Source organism: Penicillium nucicola (assembly GCF_028828085.1).
Source record: "Penicillium nucicola strain IBT 29836 chromosome Unknown utg000005l, whole genome shotgun sequence".
Taxonomy (NCBI): domain Eukaryota; kingdom Fungi; phylum Ascomycota; class Eurotiomycetes; order Eurotiales; family Aspergillaceae; genus Penicillium; species Penicillium nucicola.
The window spans coordinates 1,673,775-1,696,469 of NW_026643129.1; the positions used below are offsets into that span (position 1 = coordinate 1,673,775).

General features: G+C 47.9%; 8 protein-coding genes across 8 annotated transcripts; 6 read left to right on the forward strand and 2 right to left on the reverse strand.

Annotated features, from left to right (window-relative positions):
- Positions 1-503: 503 nt before the first annotated feature.
- On the forward strand, positions 504-1,818 carry N7511_005699 (undecaprenyl diphosphate synthase family protein; the record flags this gene model as incomplete). Its single annotated transcript, XM_057128076.1, has 2 exons — positions 504-728; positions 823-1,818. 2 exons carry the CDS (start codon positions 504-506, stop codon positions 1,816-1,818), a joined length of 1,221 nt encoding a protein of 406 aa, XP_056984593.1.
- Positions 1,819-3,383: 1,565 nt separating this feature from the next.
- On the forward strand, positions 3,384-5,009 carry lys9 (saccharopine dehydrogenase (NADP+, L-glutamate-forming); the record flags this gene model as incomplete). The annotated part of the gene is made up of 4 exons (XM_057128077.1): positions 3,384-3,435; positions 3,540-3,593; positions 3,656-3,977; positions 4,055-5,009. 4 exons carry the CDS (start codon positions 3,384-3,386, stop codon positions 5,007-5,009), a joined length of 1,383 nt encoding a protein of 460 aa, XP_056984594.1.
- Positions 5,010-5,375: 366 nt separating this feature from the next.
- Positions 5,376-9,122, forward strand: N7511_005701 (hybrid sensor histidine kinase/response regulator; the record flags this gene model as incomplete). The annotated part of the gene is made up of 4 exons (XM_057128078.1): positions 5,376-5,569; positions 5,684-5,825; positions 6,729-7,255; positions 7,325-9,122. 4 exons carry the CDS (start codon positions 5,376-5,378, stop codon positions 9,120-9,122), a joined length of 2,661 nt encoding a protein of 886 aa, XP_056984595.1.
- Positions 9,123-10,740: 1,618 nt separating this feature from the next.
- Positions 10,741-12,584, forward strand: N7511_005702 (cytochrome P450; the record flags this gene model as incomplete). Its single annotated transcript, XM_057128079.1, has 6 exons — positions 10,741-11,028; positions 11,144-11,611; positions 11,668-11,813; positions 11,873-12,040; positions 12,092-12,341; positions 12,396-12,584. 6 exons carry the CDS (start codon positions 10,741-10,743, stop codon positions 12,582-12,584), a joined length of 1,509 nt encoding a protein of 502 aa, XP_056984596.1.
- A 378-nt stretch (positions 12,585-12,962) lies between these two features.
- Positions 12,963-15,124, reverse strand: N7511_005703 (uncharacterized protein; the record flags this gene model as incomplete). Its single annotated transcript, XM_057128080.1, has 6 exons — positions 12,963-13,786; positions 13,841-13,983; positions 14,044-14,361; positions 14,413-14,696; positions 14,753-14,832; positions 14,896-15,124. 6 exons carry the CDS (start codon positions 15,122-15,124, stop codon positions 12,963-12,965), a joined length of 1,878 nt encoding a protein of 625 aa, XP_056984597.1.
- A 569-nt stretch (positions 15,125-15,693) lies between these two features.
- On the reverse strand, positions 15,694-16,912 carry N7511_005704 (2,4,5-trihydroxytoluene oxygenase; the record flags this gene model as incomplete). The annotated part of the gene is made up of 4 exons (XM_057128081.1): positions 15,694-16,176; positions 16,227-16,461; positions 16,521-16,668; positions 16,717-16,912. The coding sequence occupies 4 exons, from the start codon at positions 16,910-16,912 to the stop codon at positions 15,694-15,696; spliced, it is 1,062 nt and encodes a 353-aa protein (XP_056984598.1).
- Positions 16,913-17,168: 256 nt separating this feature from the next.
- Positions 17,169-18,090, forward strand: N7511_005705 (fumarylacetoacetate hydrolase family protein; the record flags this gene model as incomplete). The annotated part of the gene is made up of 3 exons (XM_057128082.1): positions 17,169-17,327; positions 17,376-17,453; positions 17,512-18,090. 3 exons carry the CDS (start codon positions 17,169-17,171, stop codon positions 18,088-18,090), a joined length of 816 nt encoding a protein of 271 aa, XP_056984599.1.
- A 692-nt stretch (positions 18,091-18,782) lies between these two features.
- N7511_005706 (transcription factor domain-containing protein) lies at positions 18,783-21,003 on the forward strand (the record flags this gene model as incomplete). Its single annotated transcript, XM_057128083.1, has 6 exons — positions 18,783-19,346; positions 19,397-19,597; positions 19,646-19,735; positions 19,820-19,870; positions 19,921-20,039; positions 20,094-21,003. The coding sequence occupies 6 exons, from the start codon at positions 18,783-18,785 to the stop codon at positions 21,001-21,003; spliced, it is 1,935 nt and encodes a 644-aa protein (XP_056984600.1).
- Positions 21,004-22,695: the final 1,692 nt, after the last annotated feature.

Here is a 22,695-nt window from a genome sequence, read left to right on the forward strand (position 1 = left end):
CTGAACATCATATCGGCGTCTGTTCTCAAGTTGTGTCTATTTGCTGTGTCTATATATCCATTTAAGATATCCTCTCTGTTAATGAATCTTTTGATCGCATCCAAACCCATGTAAACATAAAACCGTCCAGCTAACAAGACACTGGGCATATCGGCACTAATGCAGGCGGGGATCTCAACAAATGTCAACTGGACTGGTGGCTGATATCTCCGCATACCTCGCCACCGAGAGCAGCACTGAGCAGGGGCCAACAAGCCCAGAACAGGACAATCGAAAAATAAAAACAGTGCAGCCTAGCCTCGCTTCACATGCAGTTTAAAACTCCTTGGTCTCGCATCGTCATCTCTTTTCTCTCAAACAATTGAACACGTTGCCTTAGACCTCGAGTCCGCCCAGCCGCTAACCGTGCACTTTCTGCCTCACTCCGATCTCCCCATCCAAATCCTCCGACTTCTCCAGAGAGCCTGGATTTCAAGTCTGCGGGCTTCATCTCGAATTACATCATGGCGGGTTCAATGCATTTGTCGCGACTACGGAACTGGTTCCTCGCCTCTCCGCCTGTCGAGTTCGCCATCACGAACCTGAAGGAGCTGCTGATCGGCGCGCTCCAGCAGGGCCCTATCCCCCAGCATGTGGCCTTTGTCATGGATGGGAACCGGAGATTCGCTCGTTCGCATGGAATTGAAACAGTGGAGGGACACAACCTTGGATTTGAGGCTCTGGCCAGGGTGAGTTGCGACTTTCCCACCTCAAGGGCTTGACTCTCGAGGCAGCGCCCCTACCTCTGCTTCGTGATCCGATACTAACTGCTGTCGTCCTCAGATCCTCGAAGTCTGCTATAAAAGTGGCGTCAAGGTAGTAACCATTTACGCCTTCAGTATTGAGAATTTCAAACGGTCAAAATTCGAGGTGGATGCGCTCATGGAAATGGCCAAGGTGAAGCTGTCACAGATGGCCCAGCATGGAGACCTGCTGGATCGATACGGTGCCAAGGTCCGCGTTCTGGGCCGCCTCGACCTACTCAAGCCCGACGTCCTGGCTGCTGTTAATAGAGCCGTCGACCTGACGAGCCGCAACGGAGACCGCGTCCTGAACATCTGCTTCCCCTACACCTCCCGGGACGAGATCACCACCGCCATCCGCGACACAGTCGACGACTACAGCAAGCCAATCCAGAACGCCCGCTCCGCAGCCGCCGCATCCCGAACCCCCTTCTCGGAATCTCACATTGCACATAATATCCGCGCACAGACGCTCGGCTCAAAAACACATGATACCCACAGCGACTCGGAATCCACATCTGGATCTTCTATTCAAGATGACGACTCCGTTACTCGGAACGACCGCGCCAACCGCGTCTACGAAACCGGGTCCTCCTTCTCATCTTCCACAACCCTCCACCTGGGAGGCCAACAAGAGCCTCACAAGGGCTCACCACAAACCGCCGCAACGGAGTCTGACAGTCCAGTCTACATCTCCCCCGAAACAATCTCCCGCCAAACCCTCAACGACCGCATGTTGACCAAGGGCACACCACCCCTAGACCTCCTCATCCGTACCTCGGGCGTGGAACGTCTTAGCGACTTCATGCTCTGGCAAACACACGAAAATACAGAAATCGTCTTCCTGGACGTAATGTGGCCTGAGTTCGACCTGTGGCACTTCCTCCCGGTGATGCTCGGCTGGCAAAGACGAATCTCCAAGGCCCGACAGGACCCTGATGCTGAGGGTAACTTTGCTGGTGACAGCCCGGAGTCTAGTGAGGAAGACCTCGATGCGATGCTCTTGCGTCAAGGCGGCAAGGTCAAAGGCATCTAGATATATACCCAACCCTGAGTTTCCTGCTTTCTTTTCTTTTTTACTTCTTAATTTATACGTTGTCTTATCTTTTCAGCATTTTGCGGCGTTTTGCGGTTATTCTCTTTTTATTTTTGTCAGTTATCGACACCCCATACATATCTTTGTTCTATGACTTTTGCAATTACAGGGTTAGTTCGTAGAATATATTGTATTTCTACTCACTAAACTACGATGGTCATGGGTTGGCTTACACTGTTGAATCATGGATGACAGTATATATGAGTAGAGATTTGGCTATTGTTATCTTTTGATGAACGATTTACGCAAATCGACCTGCAGGTCCAGACATGATTTGCTGCATCAGAATACCGATTCTGCTGTGTATCCCAGGGCCTAGGTAGTTTTTAAGTAGCTACCTAGGTAACCATAGCTTACCATATACTGAGTAGCAAAGCCATATAACCAAGCAAGTCTAACTTCCAAAATCCGGCAGAACATACATGAGGTACCTTAAGCCCGCAAGAATCTATATAAGATCCTAAAAGTCTCATTCAACCATTTATTCTTTCTCTTCCTCTTCCACCTCCATCCACTCCATTTCGCTTCCTTTAACGTTATATGACCATATGATCTGCTTCAACAATTGGAACCCACCGGTTGAAACCCCGAGAGTCTAGGTTCTTGACACCTCCTCTCATCGTTTGACCTTGGATATTTCGAATTTTAATACGCAATGATCTACCACCATGATGGAGGGCTCATAGTGCAGTTTAGTACTCGTACGCCTCTTGTTATAGGTCCTCTTTGGCAGTCAAACTAACTACTGTAAGTTTCATTTGGTCAATATTGGCCCCCCGTGAGGCGCTCCCATGATCTCCAGTGCAACTCGTAGCGCAGACTCTTCAGCTACTTGCATCACGCCAAATAAGCTTCACTTAATACCTCATTTCCGTCTCCGGGAAATAACCTGCTGAAATTACTTTGGAATTACACATTGCATGGAGCATTCTCGCAATCTTCCACCGGACAACTTAGGAGTGTGCCTTTGCTAGTCGAGCAATCAAGAGGCTATAACTATGGAAATTAGCCATCAAGTGACTTTAGACTCAGCATATCGATGCCATGAATGTTGATCCAGTGCTGGTGTCAAAGAGCATGGGACAGTCGCTACACGAGCTCCTGGAGTGCCTTTGGAAGACTCACGCTTTCTGTTGAGAGGTCCCATCCTTTCATATGGCCAGACATACCAGAGCTCAGTCTATATATCCATTCATCTCCCACGTTTTTCCCGGACGCAATTGCTTTCAATGACGGATCCAATTCTTTGCCATGGTAGCTCACTGTCAAATAGATCTATAGCGCAGCCTAAAGCTCTAACACAACATTATTGTTCACATACAACAGAAGTAGCAGTTGAAACAGGTTCTATGAAATTCGACTATATAGATACAGACCCTCGCACGGCCCCCCACCCGATATCGGGCCACGTGACGCATGAGTCACCCGCACATCGGGGAAGAGAAGGAGGGGTGGTTCACGATGTGAATTCTCCAATCACCTCTATTATAATCAATTGAGTCAAAATGGTCAAGCAAATCGCCGGTTCCAAGGCCCTTCTTCTGGGTTCGGGCTTCGGTATGCCTCTCATTCCTACTTCCATATCTAATACGCAATAGCCGGAGTGCCCCGCATTGGATTGCTTTTTCGTATGAGGTCGCTAACGGTTTGACGCTGGATAGTCACCAAGCCCACTGTTGAGGTTCTCAGCAAGGCTGACGTCGAGGTTACTGTTGGTAAGTGATTCAGCGAATATCTGTGGCGTCAATGGAAGAACCATCACTGACCACTGCCATAGCTTGCCGTACCCTCGAGAGCGCTAAGGAGCTCGCCTCTGGCTTCAAGAACGCCAAGGCCATTGCTCTGGATGTCAACGACGATGCTGCCCTTGACAAGGCCCTCGAGCAGGCCGATGTTGCCATTTCCTTGATCCCCTACACCTTCCACGCCCAGGTCATCAAGTCAGCCATCCGCACCAAGACCAATGTCGTCACCACATCCTACGTCTCCCCCGCCATGATGGAGCTTGACGAGGAGTGCAAGAAGGCTGGTATCACTGTCATGAACGAGATCGGTCTTGACCCTGTAAGCACGCACCTATACCCCGATATATTTGAAATGTTCCTAACACACCCCAGGGCCTGTAAGAACAACCACTATGATTAAGTAAACATTGATAGACGCTGACAACTCACAGTGACCACCTCTACGCTGTCAAGGCTATCCACGAGGTCCACGCCGCTGGCGGCAAGGTTACCGGCTTTGTCTCCTTCTGCGGTGGTCTTCCCGCCCCCGAGTGCTCCAACAACCCTCTGGGCTACAAGTTCTCCTGGTCCAGCCGTGGTGTCCTCCTCGCTCTCCGCAACGCTGCCAAGATCTACCAGGGTGGTAAGATCGTCAGCATTGACGGCCCCGAGCTGATGGCCGCCGCCAAGCCCTTCTTCATCTACCCCGGCTTCGCCTTCGTTGGATACCCCAACCGTGACTCCACTCCCTTCCGTGAGCGCTACGAGATCCCCGAGGCCCAGACCGTCGTCCGTGGTACTCTCCGTTACCAGGGCTTCCCCGAGATGATCAAGGTCCTCGTCGACACTGGCTTCCTTAACGACGCCCCCAACAAGGTCTTCGAGACTGCCACCTCCTGGAAGGAGGCCACCAAGCAGGTCCTCGGCGCCGCCTCTTCCTCCGAGCAGGACCTCCAGGCTGCTGTCTCCTCCAAGACCAGCTTCCCCAACAACGATGAGCGTGACCGCCTCCTCTCTGGTCTCCGCTGGATTGGTCTCTTCTCCGACGAGCAGACCATTCCCCGCGGCAACGCCCTCGACACCCTCTGCGCTACCCTCGAGAAGAAGATGCAGTACGGCCCCGAGGAGCGTGATCTCGTCATGCTCCAGCACAAGTTCGAGATTGAGAACAAGGACGGCTCCAAGGAGACCCGCACCTCTACTCTTTGCGAGTACGGTAACCCCGCCGGTTACTCCGCCATGGCCAAGCTTGTCGGTGTTCCCTGCGGTGTCGCTGTCAAGCAGGTTCTCGATGGTACCATCAGCCAGACTGGTGTCCTTGCTCCCATGAGCATGGAGATCTGTGCTCCTCTTATCAAGACCCTCAAGGAGGACTACGGCATTGAGCTCATTGAGCGCACTCTGTAAGAGTGTAGTCAGACTTTAGCATGTCTTGACTAGTAAAAAGTAAGAAATTGTTTAGGAACGACATAGACGATGAATGACAACGCAATGTACTTTGCAATTCTCTACCACCACCGTGCATACTGTTTGGATGTTTACCGTAGATGCGTCGCTCATTTATACCTGGTAAGTTAACCTTGAATCGCCAAGCCCGAGTGGATCCCTGGCTCTTCAAGCCATCGGGCATCGAGACTCGGCCATTATTGACGTAATTGATCCTATCGCAATTATTTTCGCTTGTTATTCGCCACTTCGCCTTGTTCTCCCCCATTTGTTTTTCTTCCCAGGGGAGCCCCCCGTGTTTGCAATCCCGACTCCAAGGCCTCGGAAATGGCATCTCCAGGACTCGAGGGCGACCGTCGCGCACGGGAATTGTATCATTACTTCCAGCCCGACAATCCAGCCCTGCTTCCGACTGACCAGTGCGCTACCCGATCTTTGGACAAAGTCAGCCCTAACCTGGTGTTGACGGCGCTGAGCCAACTTGCTGCGATAAAGTTGGGGGCTCAACGGGCGATCATCAGGTATGTTCCACTACCAAGTGGCTAAATGGGTGGAGTCTACTACGATCATCTCCGGTGGATTGCTCAAGAAGTTGGGATTACGGGACCGCAGATCGATGCTAATATATCGTCTAGTTTGATAGACAGGGAAACGCTGTACGTTGCAGCTGAAGCATCTCAATCATTGAATCTAGGCAGAAATGATGTCTACGACGATGATGGTGATGGTCTCTGGATGGGCTGCGGGCATGGCCCTGTCGCAGGGACCTTGTGCGAGGTAACCAACTATTGATGATTTGCGTAATACCGCCTGAAGATCATGCTAAATCCTTCATGACAGAAAACGATAACTTTGAAGCGCATGGCAAAAGAAAAGTACCCATTCTTTGTTGTGGAGGATCTTCGAAACCATTCCACTTTTCGCAATATACCTTGTGTAGCTGGGCCTCCTCACTTCCGCTATTATGCAGGAACTCCATTAACGACCAGAAATGGAATCAATATCGGCAGTCTATACGTTATTGATCCTCGACCTAATCTGCCTTTGACCGAGGCCCATAGAGAAACGCTTGGGACTATAGCTGATGCTGTCATCGATTATATGGAGGCATCGCGTCAGTCACTAGAAGCTAAGCGCTTTAGCAAGCTACTCTCAGGACTGAATTCATTTGTTCAAGGTGAGGCTAATCCTGAGGCTTCTCAAAAGCAAGCACATCAGAGCCTCGGCTTGTCAAACCAGAGTCCCTTGTCAAACCAGAGTCCCTTGTCAAACCAGAGTCCCTTGTCAAACCAGAGTCCCTTGTCAAACCAGAGCCCCTTATCAAACCAGAGCTCCTTGCGCACATCGAGTCCGCAACTGAATGTGGAGCAGGAACTCAGTTCTTCATATTTCACAGCCAAAAACATAAGCTCTTCAGCGCCTTCGACAAATCAGATGAACAGTATTGTGCAGGATATTCCATCCACCGCGAAACTCTCTTCTCCGACTCTAGGGCGCGAACCGCTAAGTCAGCAAGCACCCAAGTCACCACAAAGTCAGACTAAACACAGAAAACATCAGACATTTCAACGTGCTGCAAATCTCATGCGTCAAAGTCTAGATCTCGGGGCAGACGGTGGCATCGTTATATTCGATACTAGCGAACATGTCGATTTTGATCCTAACAACAGTTCAGACCAGGAACAGGACCAGGAGCGTAAATTAGCAAATATTCGGGCAATGTCAGAACCGGAACACGGGGCATTGCATGCAGCCCCAGCTCCGCAGATAGAGCTACACTTTGCTCGTCGAATGTTGCAGCGTTACCGACGTGGTGGTCTTTGGTATTTTCATCAAGATGGAACGGCTCTCTCATCCGAAGAAGATACAACCAGTGCGGAGAGTCCAAGAGACGCTCTTGATCCATCTCAGCCGTTACTTTCCGCGCACCCACAGTCAACTGGCTCGCTACGCGAGAAAGATTTACAGGCTCTGAGACAATATTTCCCGAAGGCAACGAGAATTATTTTCGTTCCGCTGTGGGACTCACTCAATTCTCGATGGTTTGGCGGCTGCTTTGGCTGGAGCTGCCTCGAGAACCGCGTCTTCAGTGCCCATGTTGAGCTTGGTGGACTTTTCGGATTAGGCTCATCCTTGATGGTCGAGTATAGTCGCATTCAAAGCCAGGAGTCTAACAAGCAAAAAGACGATTTCATCAGTACCATCTCGTAAGTGACGAACTTCTTCTCTGCATCTTGCTTTACATTTTGGGGGTATCTAATGATTTCTTCATAAAGACACGAGCTTCGCAGTCCACTGCATGGAATTTTAGCGGCCAATGAATTCCTTGCTGAATATGTCGAGTCCGAATTCGCCAAGAGATTACTTGATACTATTCGCGCTTGTGGTCAAACTCTGCTTGATACGTTCGAGCAGATTCTAGACTTCACCAAAATCAACTCTTTTGAAAGCAAGCGATCTCGGTACGGCCCAGACTCTCACCGTCTCCAGGCTGGAGGCAAAGAGAATCTCAAATTACAGCCATTGCGTATTCTAAAGTTGGTCGACGTCGTCGCAATTATCGAAGACGTCATAGAGAGTGTCTACTCGGGGCATATCTTGTCAAATTCATTGATGAATAGCAGCAGGGAACCTGGAAAATGGTCCCTGGGATCAACAGCATACCGCGATGGGACAGCAGATGCTCCCAGCAAGGCGAAAATCGATGTTTCAATTGACGCCACACCTCGGGATTGGGAGTTCGTGCTAGAGTCAGGAGCACTACGGCGCATTGTTATGAATGTCGTTGGAAATGCGTTGAAATATACACAAGAAGGGTCCGTTTCTGTTCGCATCGAGATACAGAGAAAGGTTAAGGGAATCCACCGCCAGATATTATCTGATAGCGTTGGTTCCCCGGTACTTGTTCTAACAGTCTCCGACACGGGAAGAGGCATATCAGACGAATATCTTCGTTCCAAAATCTTCACACCATTTTCCCAAGAAGATACCCTATCGCCTGGCACAGGGCTGGGTCTTGCCCTCGTTCGCGACATTCTTCGATCACTAGGTGGCAATATCTCAATGAAAAGTAAACTTGGGACTGGGACAACCGTCAAGATGACCTTCCCCCTCACAGAACCCCAGCCGCACGAGCTAGTCGAAGCCCACTCCTCGATATCTGACCCATCGCCTCGTCCATCAGATTTGATCAAACGAGTAAGGACAGATCTTGAAGGGAAGGCTCTGCATTTCATCACTCCTCGAGGTTCATTATCCAACATGCCTCCTTCAAACCATATGGTCCGGCATTATCTAACAGAGTGGTTTGGAATGAACATAGTGAATAGGGAATCTACCAGATCAGCTGACATAGTAGTCGTTGACGAGAATCACTTGGATCTTGTCGACATGACACAACTGGAATCTCTTCTGCTTGTTCTGTATCATCGAGCATCTCGCGCACGGTCAGAAATGGTTACAGCGAACAAGCTACCATCAAATACTATATGGCTCAGTCTTCCTTGTGGCCCTCATCAACTAGCCCGGACCCTGCTGAACTCTGACAAAAACATTTCGTCAATCCCAAATCTCGGGTTGAATGAGATTTCGCATTCTGCGCTCGCAGCACGTCTCAAATCTAGTCAGATCCCAAGGCAGATGGTACCGCCCGCTGAAGAGATGAAGAGGCTCGATCTGGCGAAGGTCACAGTGCGTCCTGTGCCAGACCTTGAAACCGACACCAGAAAAGCCGAAGAACTTCAAACCTTGACACTCACTCCGACACACAGTCTGCCATCCACAAAAACTGCTCACGCGGCTAAGATTGAACACGGTATCACCCACACGCATATATTCCCAAAGAACGAGATTGATCATGGAATCAAAATTCTCTTGGTGGATGACAATGCAATCAATCTTGCCCTTCTCGAAAAATACATTTCCCGAACAAAGCCCCGGCTTTTAAACACGGCTATTAACGGCGACGAAGCCATTCAAGCAGTGCAAGAAATGACAAGCGGATATCAATACATTTTCATGGGTAAGTTCCGTCTATATTCAATGAGAAGTCACTCCTACATTTTGCTGACCTAGGCACAATTAGACATGTCTATGCCTGTTGTCGACGGGTTTGAAGCGACTCGTGCAATTCGATCCATAGAAGCAGCACGACAAGAGAAAGCACCAGCCACCATCATTGCGCTAACTGGTTTGGGGTCTGACGAGCATATTAAGAAAGCTTATGCTGCTGGTGTCAACGTCTTCCTTACGAAACCGATTTCCTTTAGGGCTATATTGGCATTGCTTGACAAATGGAAAAGTGTCCAGTCATAGGACTTGGTGATTCAGTTCGACTTCACTCATGACTTACCCTTTGATGACTATACATCGAGTGTTCTTATGTGGACATACGCTTGATGGGAGTTTACAAAGCGTGGCGCTAGCGTGAAATGTCATCAAGAAAGATTGAATATTTTGCTTCAACACTCAGGATCACACTGCATCAAATCGCGAAGACAATCAGCCAGGAGAACGACACGAGACATGGCTTCGGGGCGGAATAGACTATGTGACGCAATCATACCTTTTCACTGGGCTCTGTTATTTCATCCCAGCATCAGGCTGCTCCCGAGTCTCCGCCACTTGCAGCAAACTAGTCAAATGACCATGCATCTGCCTCCGAGGTTTCTTCGTCGAGCATCCCTCCTCCCCGAACGTCAATCTAAGGAGGGCTAGACAGGCTCTCGCAACGCTGCTACCTTGACTTGCGTCTTACAGTGCGCAATAAAGATGTAAGAAATATCCCATGGGTCACACAGGTCGGACATGATACCAATGATAAAGACACTGACTTATATTACAGATACAAGATAAACGAGATCTCAAGATCAATTTCTGGGGTCGAAACTTTGGATCACAGGTGACTTTACCCGTTTCATTACATGCATTCTCCATATCGGATCGACACTTCGGTCTACTAGCTGCACCTGATACTTACTGTAATGCACGGTGAGTGCACCGAGGGCATGTCCACCATATGTTAACACCGCATTTGGGAAAGTCGAGAGGCTTTGATCCATCAACACACTAGCTTAAAACCATAATACCATAATCACTCAAATGAACTTAAGAATATTTGGACAAAGGCTAGTTCCCAATTTATTGAATCCAGCGCCGAAGTCTTCTGTTCAAATTCGACTCTTCTACAGAAAGCTCGCTGGTAACCCGGAATGAGCAAAATATGTATTCGGTTGAATCATCAGTCTTCCTACCGGCTCTGGAAAGCAGCAAGTCTTGTGTTGAATGAAGGGATGTATCAGAACACATAATTTCCAGCCTGAAAATACCGGAAATGTTGGGAACCTTGAAATATCAACCGAAACCCGGCATTCGGGTGTTTGCCATCCGGTCTAGCCCTATGTTTCGGACCATCTATGCATTACCTGCCGTACGACTTGAAGATCAAAGGCGCTATGTTTTGAATGGGGACCAATGTGATTACGAAATCGATTGAGATTAATTTTCATTCCAATTCCTTATGGATTATGCATTTGTACCCACTCAACATAGGTCCCGCAGGCATAAACCTCCTTGGTTGAGCGGGACCTTCCCCAGACGCCACGTTGGAATGCGGGGGAAACACTTGGAACTGAATGAGATAGAAAAGACCCTGAATATGACCATGTAAATTGGGTAAATCAACGCGAACACCATGGGCTCTCTTCATAGTCAAGTTGTAGGCCTGGTGGGAGATTCTCTACCCATTCCCAACAATATCCAGAGTTGTACATTGCTCGTGACTGTCCTGTTCATCGTATATACGTTTACTTCATCTGTTATAACAGCTCTTAAACCAGGCCTGAGGTTGATTCCCGGCCCCATCATTGCACGGTTCTCGTCTCTATATCGCCCATGGAAGATCGCCAAAGGCGACGCCCCAGACTTCTATTTGAGGCTTCACAAGAAATATGGCCCGATTGTTCGAACGGGCCCCAAGACTGTGAGTCTGTCGGATCCAATGGCTCTTCCCATTATATATGGCATTAGCAGCAAATTTCTCAAGGTAATAAATACCCCTTCTAACCGTGCAAATAAAATCTAATGGAAATGCTCAGTCCCCATTTTACGATACTTTCAGCCCGTCTTACGAAGGTGAGACAATGCCTAGCATGTTCTCTGTTCGGGACCCTGTCCAGCACCAGGCACTACGTCGACCTGTTGCGCAGAAATTCTCCATGTCATCAATCAAGGCCTTGGAGCCATTTGCAGACGAGTGCACGAAGATTTTCATTGATGCCATGCATGACCTGGAGGGCCAATGTGTGGATATTGGTGTATGGCTGCAGTGGTATGCCTTTGATGTGATCGGAGCAATCACATTCCAGCGCCGATTTGAGTTTATGGAAAAACGAACGGATGTTGGAGGTATGATCGAGGCCCTAGATAATGGCCTTCACTATGCTGGCATTGTCAGTCAAGTACCTGCTCTGCATCACTGGTTGATGGGCAATCAATGGGTTGCAAAATTCCTGTCTGCGCAGCCGTTTGTAGAGGTCCTCGATCCCCTTCGGACAATCGTGCAGGTGAGTTTGCTGTTGCTATGAACCCATTTATATCGACTACTCTGACTGTCTCATAGTTTACCCAGCAGTGTATTGATGACTATGATAGAAAGCCAGCGGAACATGGCAATCGTCCGGACTTTCTTGCTTGGCTGCGAGGAGAGGAAGCAAAGGGCAAACCCATGCCAAATCGGGATATGATTAATCATCTAAGCAACAATCTGTAAGTATCGTGATGTTCTTTGACAGCCTGCGGTATTTCTTACATGAATCTCGTTTCAGGCTAGCAGGAAGTGACACGACTGGGATATCGCTTCGAGCGATTATTTACTATCTGGTCAAGAACAAATCAGTATACCGAAAGCTTCAGGCAGAAGTTGACAACGCAGATCAGGCAGGCAAGCTGTCTGAGTACGTAACTTACGCCGAATGCCTGGAGCTCCCTTACCTGTGAGTTGTAGTTTTCTCGATTACAATTCCAGCGATTCTGACCATTTCCAGACAAGCCGTGATGAAAGAAGCATTGCGCTGTCATCCTGGAGTCCAATATCCCCTGGAGAGAGTAGTTCCAAAGGGCGGGACCACCCTTTGTGGCGTGCACATCGATGCAGGAACCATTGTTGGAATGAATCCAACAGTGATGCACCACGACACCACTATATTTGGAGGGGATGCAGGCTCTTTCCGCCCAGAAAGATGGACAGAGTCTAATCATGAGCATATCAAGCTGATGGACCGCCATCTAATGACAGTGAGTTCTTCTTCGTTTGCTTCGCGTAATCCCTTGGACTAACTGTTACTATAGTTCGGATATGGATCACGAACATGCATTGGAAAGAACATCTCAATCATGGAGATGGGCAAGCTGGTTCCACAGATCATCCGACACTTTGAGATTGAATGGGATTCCGATAAGTCCGATTGGCGAGTAGAGACATTCTGGTTTGCCAAGCAGCATGGCTTGAAGTGCCGTCTGCGCTCGCGGGCAAAGTGAGTGATTCGGGAAGCACAGATGGGCTTTCTATCACGGCGGCGCCTATCTGCCTCAAAGGTAATCTGAGTATTTTGTTAGAGTAGAGTACTTCTTTAATAGTCCAAATACTTCGAAATACTGAATCACGTGCTCCCAACTAACTGATATTGACCTTAGCCTCAGGCTCTGGTGATTGAATTGAATTGATCTGAATAGATACATCTAAGCTGACCCAGGAGCTTGCTAATATTCTATAAACCCTGATCTATGCAGTACATTGTAAACAAAACATAGAATCGTGACCTATTTTCTGACCTCTTGTGACCTCATCACATTCTAGTGGCTTTTGATATAAACTTACACGAATTATGTCTCTGTGTCAATAGTAAAAGACAACGCTTATTTGTTTTCGAACATCTCAGCTAGTCTGAAGTTGGCCTTGACCAAATCGGCCTTTGCATTGCATGCCGCAAAAATGAAACGATCCATTCTTACAATCACATACCGCTTCGAACAAACACTCTTCCACATGAGGTTCTCGTCATAGCCTCGAGGCACCGGGCGATTAATGCACAGCGAGGACTGAGCAAACTCATCGCCCGTGGCAGCACGAAATACCCGATGCCACTTATCGGACTGCGTATCCCCCAACTGATCGGTGCTTGAAGGACGAGGAACAAAGAAGATAGCATCTTCTGCTGAAAGCAGCCCCGTCTCATGAATATCTTCAAGCTCCTGGCGCGCAGCATTTATCTCATGCAGAGCATGTAGTAAGACGACAACTTGAAATATCTTTCCCCTCTGGAAAATGACATCGTCCGTGAACTGCACTGCCGCACCTGGACCCAGAGCGATGCAATATGTCTGTGGGAAACAAAGACCGCCGTCAAACTCTGGCATAAACGGCATGCCCCCAGAGTATGTGTACTGAGTTGGACCAGCACCGCGTGGGCCTTGCTCAAGCCAGTGCTTCCAGCTGGGAACAAGCTGGAGTAACCACACGCCCCAGTTGCGAATCAAGATTTGCCCAAAGCTTTTGCCATTCACCATATCGCCATTCCGAATGGTAGAGGCCAGGGACTTATCCAATTGTTGTTTGCGTTCCAAATACCAACCAATGAAAAGGCTTTCGTAATTCACTCGGGGAGATGAGCAAGCAATAGCGAGGCGCCAGGCAAGGGAAATGGCGTCTCGGAACCCAGATGTAATTCCTTGTCCTCCAACTAGGTATATTGTTAGCATGGAGTTATGTGAATGATTAGTATTGGTCCATTTACATGGTGGGAATACGTGAGCTGCATCGCCACATAGAATTACTCGACCAAGAGCCCATTTGTTGCAACTTCTCGCAGAAAATCGAAAGGGTCTGGATCGCAAAACCTCAATACATTCCTCCGGATATTGGATATTCTCAGTGAGTCTTTGTAAGCTGTCAGTCAATTGTAATCACCCAAAGATGCCATTCGATCTCACGACATACCCATAACGGCTACCAGCATGTGTCAAGTACGGGAACACAACTTCTTTGATCTTTTCCCATCCAGCCATTTCGATACCATCCTCATCGGCTGCAATGACAAACTCAAAGCGCCAGAGGCGGTCTTCAGGACAGCCAAATCGACCACAAACCGCCGGACGATTGGGGTTGCAGAGGAAGCGAAAGTCAGCCGGGAAAAAGAGGTCATAGACTTCTTCTGGTGTATATCCAAGATCCCACAACGGGAAAGAAGGGTGTGTCTCCTTTGTCGGGAGATGCATTTTCCAGTTGAGAGCAACCCATGTCTCTTCGTATCGGGACCTTTATCAAAGTTAGGGCTCCGTAGATTGGTCGTTGAATTTGATTGCTTACTTTTCAGCCCACTCCAGTTTAATACCCTTTGGCTCGAGGTACGTTTTGCGCGTGAATCCTGTCTTTCCATCTGCGGCGGCCAGGAATCGAGCGCGGGCCTTTTTCTCGCCGGATGAATCAGTGTAGGTCACATATACCCACTCCGCGTCTTCGACGATAGAAGTCAAGGTGCAGCCACCTCTCAATTGAGAAATATCAGACTGTTTCATTGCAGACCGGAGGTATTCCTCTAGCACTGGCTGTTTGTGAGCAAGCACGCCGACATGGCCTGTGTTTCCCTCACTCTATAATCTGTCAGTGTTTTCTTTTTTTCTTGATATTTCAAGATGGAGACACCAACAGAAGCTGTATCAAAATGTAGGAACGGTCTTGCGTGTAGGCTCTGATGTGCACCGCTGATGAACCGAATCTTGGGCATGTCTAGGTAGGAAGAATCAGCTCAGAGGATCTATTGGTAGCTGAAACATTATCTTCAATACTAACAGGACCCGACTTTCGTGAAAATGTGCTTGTAAAGACCAAGCCCCTGCATCAACCGGATGCCATCATCGTCGAGAGCAATCCCCCGAGGATCTGTGGTAATACTCGGTTCTTTTTCGAGTACGATATTTGGAACACCTAGATTCCCCAAATACGCCGACAGCATAGCCCCGGTAGGGCCACAGCCGCATATCAACACGTCTGTGGTCTCCCATTCTTCATGAGAAGCCATATTATCGCAATATTTAGGAATAGTTGTGGTTCTTAATGTGCAACAGAGAAGAAACAAGCCATTAAAATATTTAAAGTATCCCGAGATGACCCAAGTTGATGCTTTTGGCTACGGAATATAAGAATGTGGGGACAATGTATCCCCCGTAGGCCCCTCTGGCACGTCCATGATCTCTTTTACTCTGATGAGGCAATCAGTCTATATCCGAGAATTAAATTGAGCGGTTTAAACGGCAAAGGTATGGCAGTCTGTCTACTTGAGGCTTGACTAGACTGCCTCAAAATATGCTTTCTTTATACCGAAAATGCTGAGTATCTGGCAGTCTTGAATATAAGGCACGAGAGGCCCACATATGAACACAACTCAGGTTGCATAGCTTTGAATGTATGGTTGTATACTGATTAAAGAGTCTCTTATTGGAAAAGAAACGTCAAAGTGGTCATACGGAAACAGGAACCGGGCTATGTTCTAGGGCAATATGCGTTAGGCGGTTCAGATTCTCAAATAATTGATTAAAGAAGGCTGTAAGCATAACAATAATTTCTAACTCGATATTAAAAAAAAAAAAACTACTGCAAGAAGCTCGCAGGCACCTCGGGCCCCCATACAGCGAGAGACTCACTCCCAGCCTGCACATGCCCAATCGGGGTGTCCTTGTTCACCAGATCACCATCGGCATAATGTTCAACCATATTACCAGTAGTATCCCACCAATAATCGAAAATCTGGGATCCAAGTACATGCCGGCCAATTCCCCAGACAGAACGATACCCCTTTTGGGCAAGCCACTGGTGGCCTAGATGCTGGGTATCGAAATCATTGACCTCGAATGAACAGTGATGCACATGTGCACCACCGGGATTTGCACTTAGGAAGAACGAGTGGTGGTCTGTTAGAGTATCGCCCAGATCTATGTGAGCAAACATGCTCACGATCATCTTGTGGCCGTCCTTTTCGATGAAAAGCAAGTCGGTAGGGACTAGGTTGAATTTGGAAGTGTAGAACTCGACCTGCTTTTCAAACTGCTGTGTGCATAATCCGAAATGACCGAGCTTGATAGTGTTAATATAAATCAGTACCCTTGGTATCATGTCGGACCTACTTTGTGGACAGCTGCTGGGCCTGGCTCAAACCGATTGAACTCGCGACGACGGGCTTTCTCGCCCGTGTAATTCAACACGACCTGCTCGGGATGATTTACCTTGACATCTTTGGGAGTTTGTCCGAAAATGACATTAAGGGGAAATCCTTCGGGATCAGTGATAGTCACTAAGGATCCCCCACCGGGTGCGTCGTTAAGATCCTGGACTGCACCGGCTGTGGGAAGGCTCGCTGCTCTAGGAGAAGCAAGATATGTTAGTTAAATTTCACCACCAGTGAAACAAATTCCACTCACTTGTTGAAGTCTTGTTGGCTTAGCGCCTCAAAGGTGCCGCCTAGGAACTGCTTCGGCCCTTTCCGCGCATAGTAGACATAATGATCAGATCCATATCCGTGGTACCAAACCTCATCGTCGGTCTTCTTCGCAAGTTGCATTCCAAAGTCTAGACGCGTAAGACAATATCACTCAAGTAATGGGATATTGAACTTACCGATCATGAAACGATGGATCTCTTCAAGGTCAGGATGCTGGTATCGCATGTGGGACAATTTCATGAGATGAACCCGGTCGTTGAGGTTGATTTTCTGCTTCTCAAGCCAGTCCTTCTGCAATTCATTTTCTTTGCCAACGGCGATCACGTCAGATACCGTGGCGCCACTATTGGGCTTGATGGAGGTAGCATCCATAATGAATATTGTCAACTTCGTGGTCGATGAAACGAAATTGAGTCGCACAGTGACGAACTGGTATAATGCCTGCTAGTAGTGGGGTCAATGGCCTTATATATTTCAAGGCTTCCCCATGTACGTAGTGGTGAGAATGTTTAGTCAATAATGTCAGAATTGATCCCACATCTGGGGAGCATCAGCCCCGCCGCTGCTGATATATATACTGTTCAGAACCTTTTAGATGAGTATCAAGATCTTTTTGTATTGATTTAAAATGTCTGCTTTCACTAAACTTGTTCGGTTCTCTGCTGGCTCGCAAACCCACTATGGGGATCTTGTGAACTTTGTGGACGGGAAGTACACGGTCCGGAAGATGACCGGAAGCCCTTTCACCAAGCTGGAGACTACGGAGGAGACTGTGCAGGTCGAAACAGTAGGCCATGGACTGAAAGCATAAATGGCAAATCTGACCATTTTTAAGCTCGAATGTCCCCTTGAAAGTGTCCCGATCATTATGTGCGTCGGGTTGAATTACCACCAGCATGCGAAAGAGGCAAATGTCAGTATTGGAAACACAAATTCTCTATGAAAAATTGCCTGCTAACTTTGATAAATAGCTCCCTGTTCCTACTTATCCGGTCATTTTCACCAAGCCTTCGGATGCACTTGCTGGACCCTTTGAATCAATTGACATCCACCCAGATGCGCGCGATCTTCTCGATTATGAGGGTGAACTGACCATTGTGATCGGGCAAGACGCCAAAAACGTGTCAGAAGAAGATGCACTCGACTATGTCTTGGGCTATACAGCTGGAAATGACCTGTCAGCTCGAAATTTCCAGCTGCCAGAAGCCTCCGGTGGCCAGTTCTGTTACGCCAAATCTTTCGACAAATTTGCACCTATTGGTCATGCAATCGTGTCAAACCGCGAGATAGTAGACCCTCAAGTGCTGAAGCTGACCACCAAGGTCAACGGAATTGTCAAGCAAGAAACCAACACTGGTGACATGATCTGGAGTGTTCGTCAGATCGTCAGTCACCTTTCTCGTGGCACGACCCTCCGAAAGGGCACCTTGGTTATGACTGGTACACCATCCGGGGTAGGCTATTTCCGGAAAGAGTTTCTAAAAGATGGAGATATTGTCGAGGTCGAGATTGAGGGTGTCGGAGCCACCAAGAACCGAGTTCAGCACTGAGTAACATAAGCCCCACATGATAGATCCCACATTTCAACCTCTCTTTCATCTGATCAAACATCCTCGGGACATACTCCGCATATCCAGCGGCTAAGATTTAGTCTGAAGTTACATTCAATTCGATCTGGATCTCATTGGCCGTGATTTCCTGACATTGAATCTCGTTAGGCGCGGGGTTCGCCACGAGAGCGGGAAGAACATGCTTTAGCCAAACCTCCTGTGGACACATCCCTTCTACACATGGAGTCTACCCGTAACATCAAGGCTGCTATATGCGAAGAAAATCTAAGATGGAATGCTTAGGAATGATGAACTCAGGTCTCAAGGCACAGCGCAGGCGCAAGACCTCCAAGGAGGAACGAGTTTGTCCCGTCTGCACTCGAGCATTCAAGAAAGCGGAGCATCTGGCCCGGCACCTCCGGTCTCATACTAAAGAGCGACCATTCAGCTGCCCTGTATGCCATAAAGTATTTGCTCGGCAGTAAGTCGCTCGACGATCTTTAGGGCTGATCAAGGCGCTGACATTCGGCAGGGATACCTTGCTGCGACATTCACGGTCTCACCCCAATAATAACGGGGACTGTGAAATGCCAAAGATGAACCAAGGGCCAGTCGATGATGATAATGCGCAAAACATAAGCGATGAACATTTCATGGCCCAACCTCCCATCGACTTGATAGCTCCAGGCCAAATGGCATCCGAGTTGATGGCAGGTAACATGCTAGCTCCCTTATCCCCATCTGACAGTACACCGGTTGATCGTCACACTCCCATGATTCCCGGTCTCGGTGATACTCTACAGAATAGTGACAGAACACCCCTAACCTCGCTGTTCTCCATGGAAGCGGGAGACGAATGGCGAGGCAGCTCACAGCCAGCCTTTTGGGATTACCGGATTGACCGAGATTGGGACGCCTTATTGACCGGAGAACTATTTGATCTGGATGCTGTTAACATGTCACTTCTCAATGAAACATCCGAGTTTGTCCCTGCAATAAGGACGCCACCAGAGATGTCCACCACTCGGCCACGACATCTTATTCAATCTGAAGATGTGCATGTGAACCACCGTGAACATGCCAGCTTAATCCAGCGTAAATGGCACACTTATTCTGAGTTGGCTTCCTCTTCAGGTCAAATGACCCCTGTTTTGGCCCAACAGGGCAATGATATAAACGAGGCTTACCGCGAGAAACTTGCTGAACGCCTCCAGCCTCCCGTACCCACTGGGATCCTTCCATCTACCACATTTCTGGTACCTCTACTCTATTGTTTGAGCGGACTATTTGACTGACCTTTGGATAGGACCTCTGTATTCAAGCTTACTTTTCAAAATTTCACCCTCTATTCCCAGTTGTTCATATGCCCACCTTTCGGCCCGGCACACAAAATTCGATCCTTCTTCTTTCGATATGCTCCATAGGAAGTTTGTTTGTTGGATCTGCTCGTGCACTAGCTCATGGAGTGAGCATGTTTGAGCGGCTTAACAAAGCCATCCTTGCATCGGTAGTTCCCCCAAAATACCAATGGAGATTCAGATGCTAACAGCCGCAGTGGGACACTTACGTTTCAAAGCCAGGGTGCACATCCACAATAGCACTGCAAGCTTCACTCATAGGTCAGAACTTTGGTCTACTGGTGGGGGTATGTCCATTTTTCATTACTTTTATGTTTACTCATACCCTTGAAGATCTCATCCACCAGACTAACTTTCCATCTGGAATCTAGAGACCGAAAGACCTGTTCGGGATTGAAGTTTTTCACGGGAGTATAATTGCCGTAAGTCTTCAACCAAGAGAAAACTACTGATGTGATCTAACACTAGTTAGTGGGCTCGCAAAGCCAAGATGTTTCACTCAAGACACTCAGATCGCAATATCCTGGACTTAGAGGGCAAAGATCTACAAAATGCTTGGAGTTCATGGATTAAAACTGAAGTGAACATGCGGTATGCAAAATTAAATGTCCTAGTAGAGATCTATGTTCTTACTAAGGTTCATAGGATTGTCCTCGGTCTCTATATTCACGACTCTGAATTCGCAAGATTCTATCACCACGAACCCATCCTTCGCCATTCTCTCGGTCGACTTCCCCAGATTTCATCCAATGAGCTTTTCACAGCATCAACTCCAAGCCACTGGAAATCACTGATGGCAGAGGCCCGTTGTCAAAATCCAGTATCTTCAGAAAACACCCGACCTCAATTACAATCCCAGTTCCACTCGAATCCCAAGTCCACGCCCGGCGACTTTGCTCTAACCGGGATACTAGAATCAATTAGTGCCCTGTCTATCGACAATGACATTTCGCCGGCAGAATGTCGCACCCTGCTAACAGCCTGGTATGCTGACTATGCACCAGAAGCCCAAAACAAGCCATCATGGCGAAACCTCATAATCCTATGGCACTCAATATTCATAGCCCTACACACAGACTTTAATGCCATAGAAATCGCCTGTGGCCGCGATGGCCAAGATACAGCTCAAAAGTACGTTCCATATGCGCGGTCATGGGTGCGCTCCGCCGATGCAAAACGCTGCGTCCTTCACGCCATGCTTATACAAAAAAACTTCGAGTCGCTCCCTGCTGGTGCCGATTCGGCCATCCATGTTCCGCTTTGCTTGTACTATTGTGGTCTTATTTGGGCTTGTTTTATGTGCTTTAGTGATAAGACTGATGATCCTGTCACTGTTGATGCTACGGATCATTTGCATTTTGAAGAGTTGCTGCTGGATGGTGTTGATGTTGGTATTTTGCTTGAACAGGCGAGTGTTCTTTTACCGAGGAAATTGGCGTTGGGGTCGTTGTTTCGTGTCATCGATCTGCTGCAAAGAGTTAGCCATTGGAGGATCTCGCAGAGCTTGGCTTCGACGCTGTTGGCTATTGTTGAGGAGACTCAGGATTTGTTTTGATATATTCTTGAGGGGGCTCATTATACTCGAGAATGGTATCGCATGCTTCAATGTTTTCCATTGTAGTCTTCCGTAAACCAACTCAGGCTCCCTGCCTACATGAAGTTTCGGCTCGTTCTCTTTGTCAATTTAGAAACATTTGAGCAGTGACAAAATTACGCTTTTGCGGTCTTAGCATTTTGAAAATGCTTGGCCGAAATTTGACCTGCTGTTCGCACGAGATGATGAAACCTTGGGGCCGAGATTCCATAACAGCGAAAGCAAACTGATGCTGATAAGCATCATTGGAGTATTTGATCGTTTCACTAATTAAGTGAATCCTGTGCCTATTCACTATCTCCATTCGCCGCCATGAAGAATTCAACGGTACTGAATGTGGGGCTTATTTCTTCGAAGCCCTCATTCCGAGCCACTATACTTCAGAATCACTCGCTCAACTTCATCTGCTAAGATTGCACAGAAATGGATCTTCCGGAATCTATACAGACGACGACTTCAAAAGGAGGGCTGAAATCAAATAGAAGACAAGGGAGAATACCAGGAAAACCAGCATGCCGGGCCTGTCATGCTCGCAAAAGGCGATGTGACATGGCTCAGTCGCGCAGCCAATGCACTCATTGCCGCAAAAAAGGCCAAATATGCTTACCGAGAGCTTCTAAGAAAAGGTATGCACTGAAAATTGACGTTTTGCAAACTATTGATCATTGGAATAGAAATACTTACAAAATGCCCGCTAGTGGAGGCTCTCATTATGCCACAGCTGCTCATAACATCGGCCAATCCCATCAAATATTAAACCTACCGTTACCCCAAGGCATTGATCACGAAGTACCGCGTTGGAGTGCATTTCATTCAATGTATTCGGAGCTTCGTCGACTATTGCTTCCCATGGGAAATGAAAGTAGCGACTTGGATCATGTCAGATCTTCATCGCCATTGTCTGCTCAATCCAAGGATCACACCGACGTATATCGAGAATTCACAGGCTCTGAATCTAATCAAGAGAGGCTTGCGGATCTACCACTTGCCCAAAGTTCTCAACTCAAAGGGTTCTCTTCACAAGGCTCTCGTTGTTCTTCGCCCTTGCAATGCGACACTGCTTCGGGGCAAGCGACATGGTTGCGCAAGTCTGAGGATCAAATTTGTACTATAATGGACGAGGTCGAGTGCCAGGGCAACGGAGAGACGGACTGTCATATTTTGATGAATGATCTCGATCAATTGCTTGTATTTTAGTCATTCATTACACTTATCATCTTATTCTCCTCTGAATCAGAATTGACCCATGATGATGTTCGAATGCGGCCACATTGTCAGTGGGTGCCAAACCTATGAGTGCTCGTTGACGCGGGGCAAGATCATACTAGTTAACTCTGCCAGTCACACTGGTAGGTATTGCCCACTTAAGAACACTGAGGCTAATTACACAAATTTCACGGTGCATATTGGATCAAGTTTACATAAATTCCAGTCGCTACAAGCGTTAATTACACAAAGTGTCCGGTGGTCCCTATACAATGTTTGCAGATAGGGCCCACACCGACACATGACTTCTACTTATGTCAAAGTGAAGGTCTGTTAGACATTGAAATTCTCCAAATTTATTCACATCGCCTCACATTGCAGAAGGCATTGCATATCTCATCTAATACTTGATCATGACCGAACAAGATATCATTGCTGAGGCAGCTA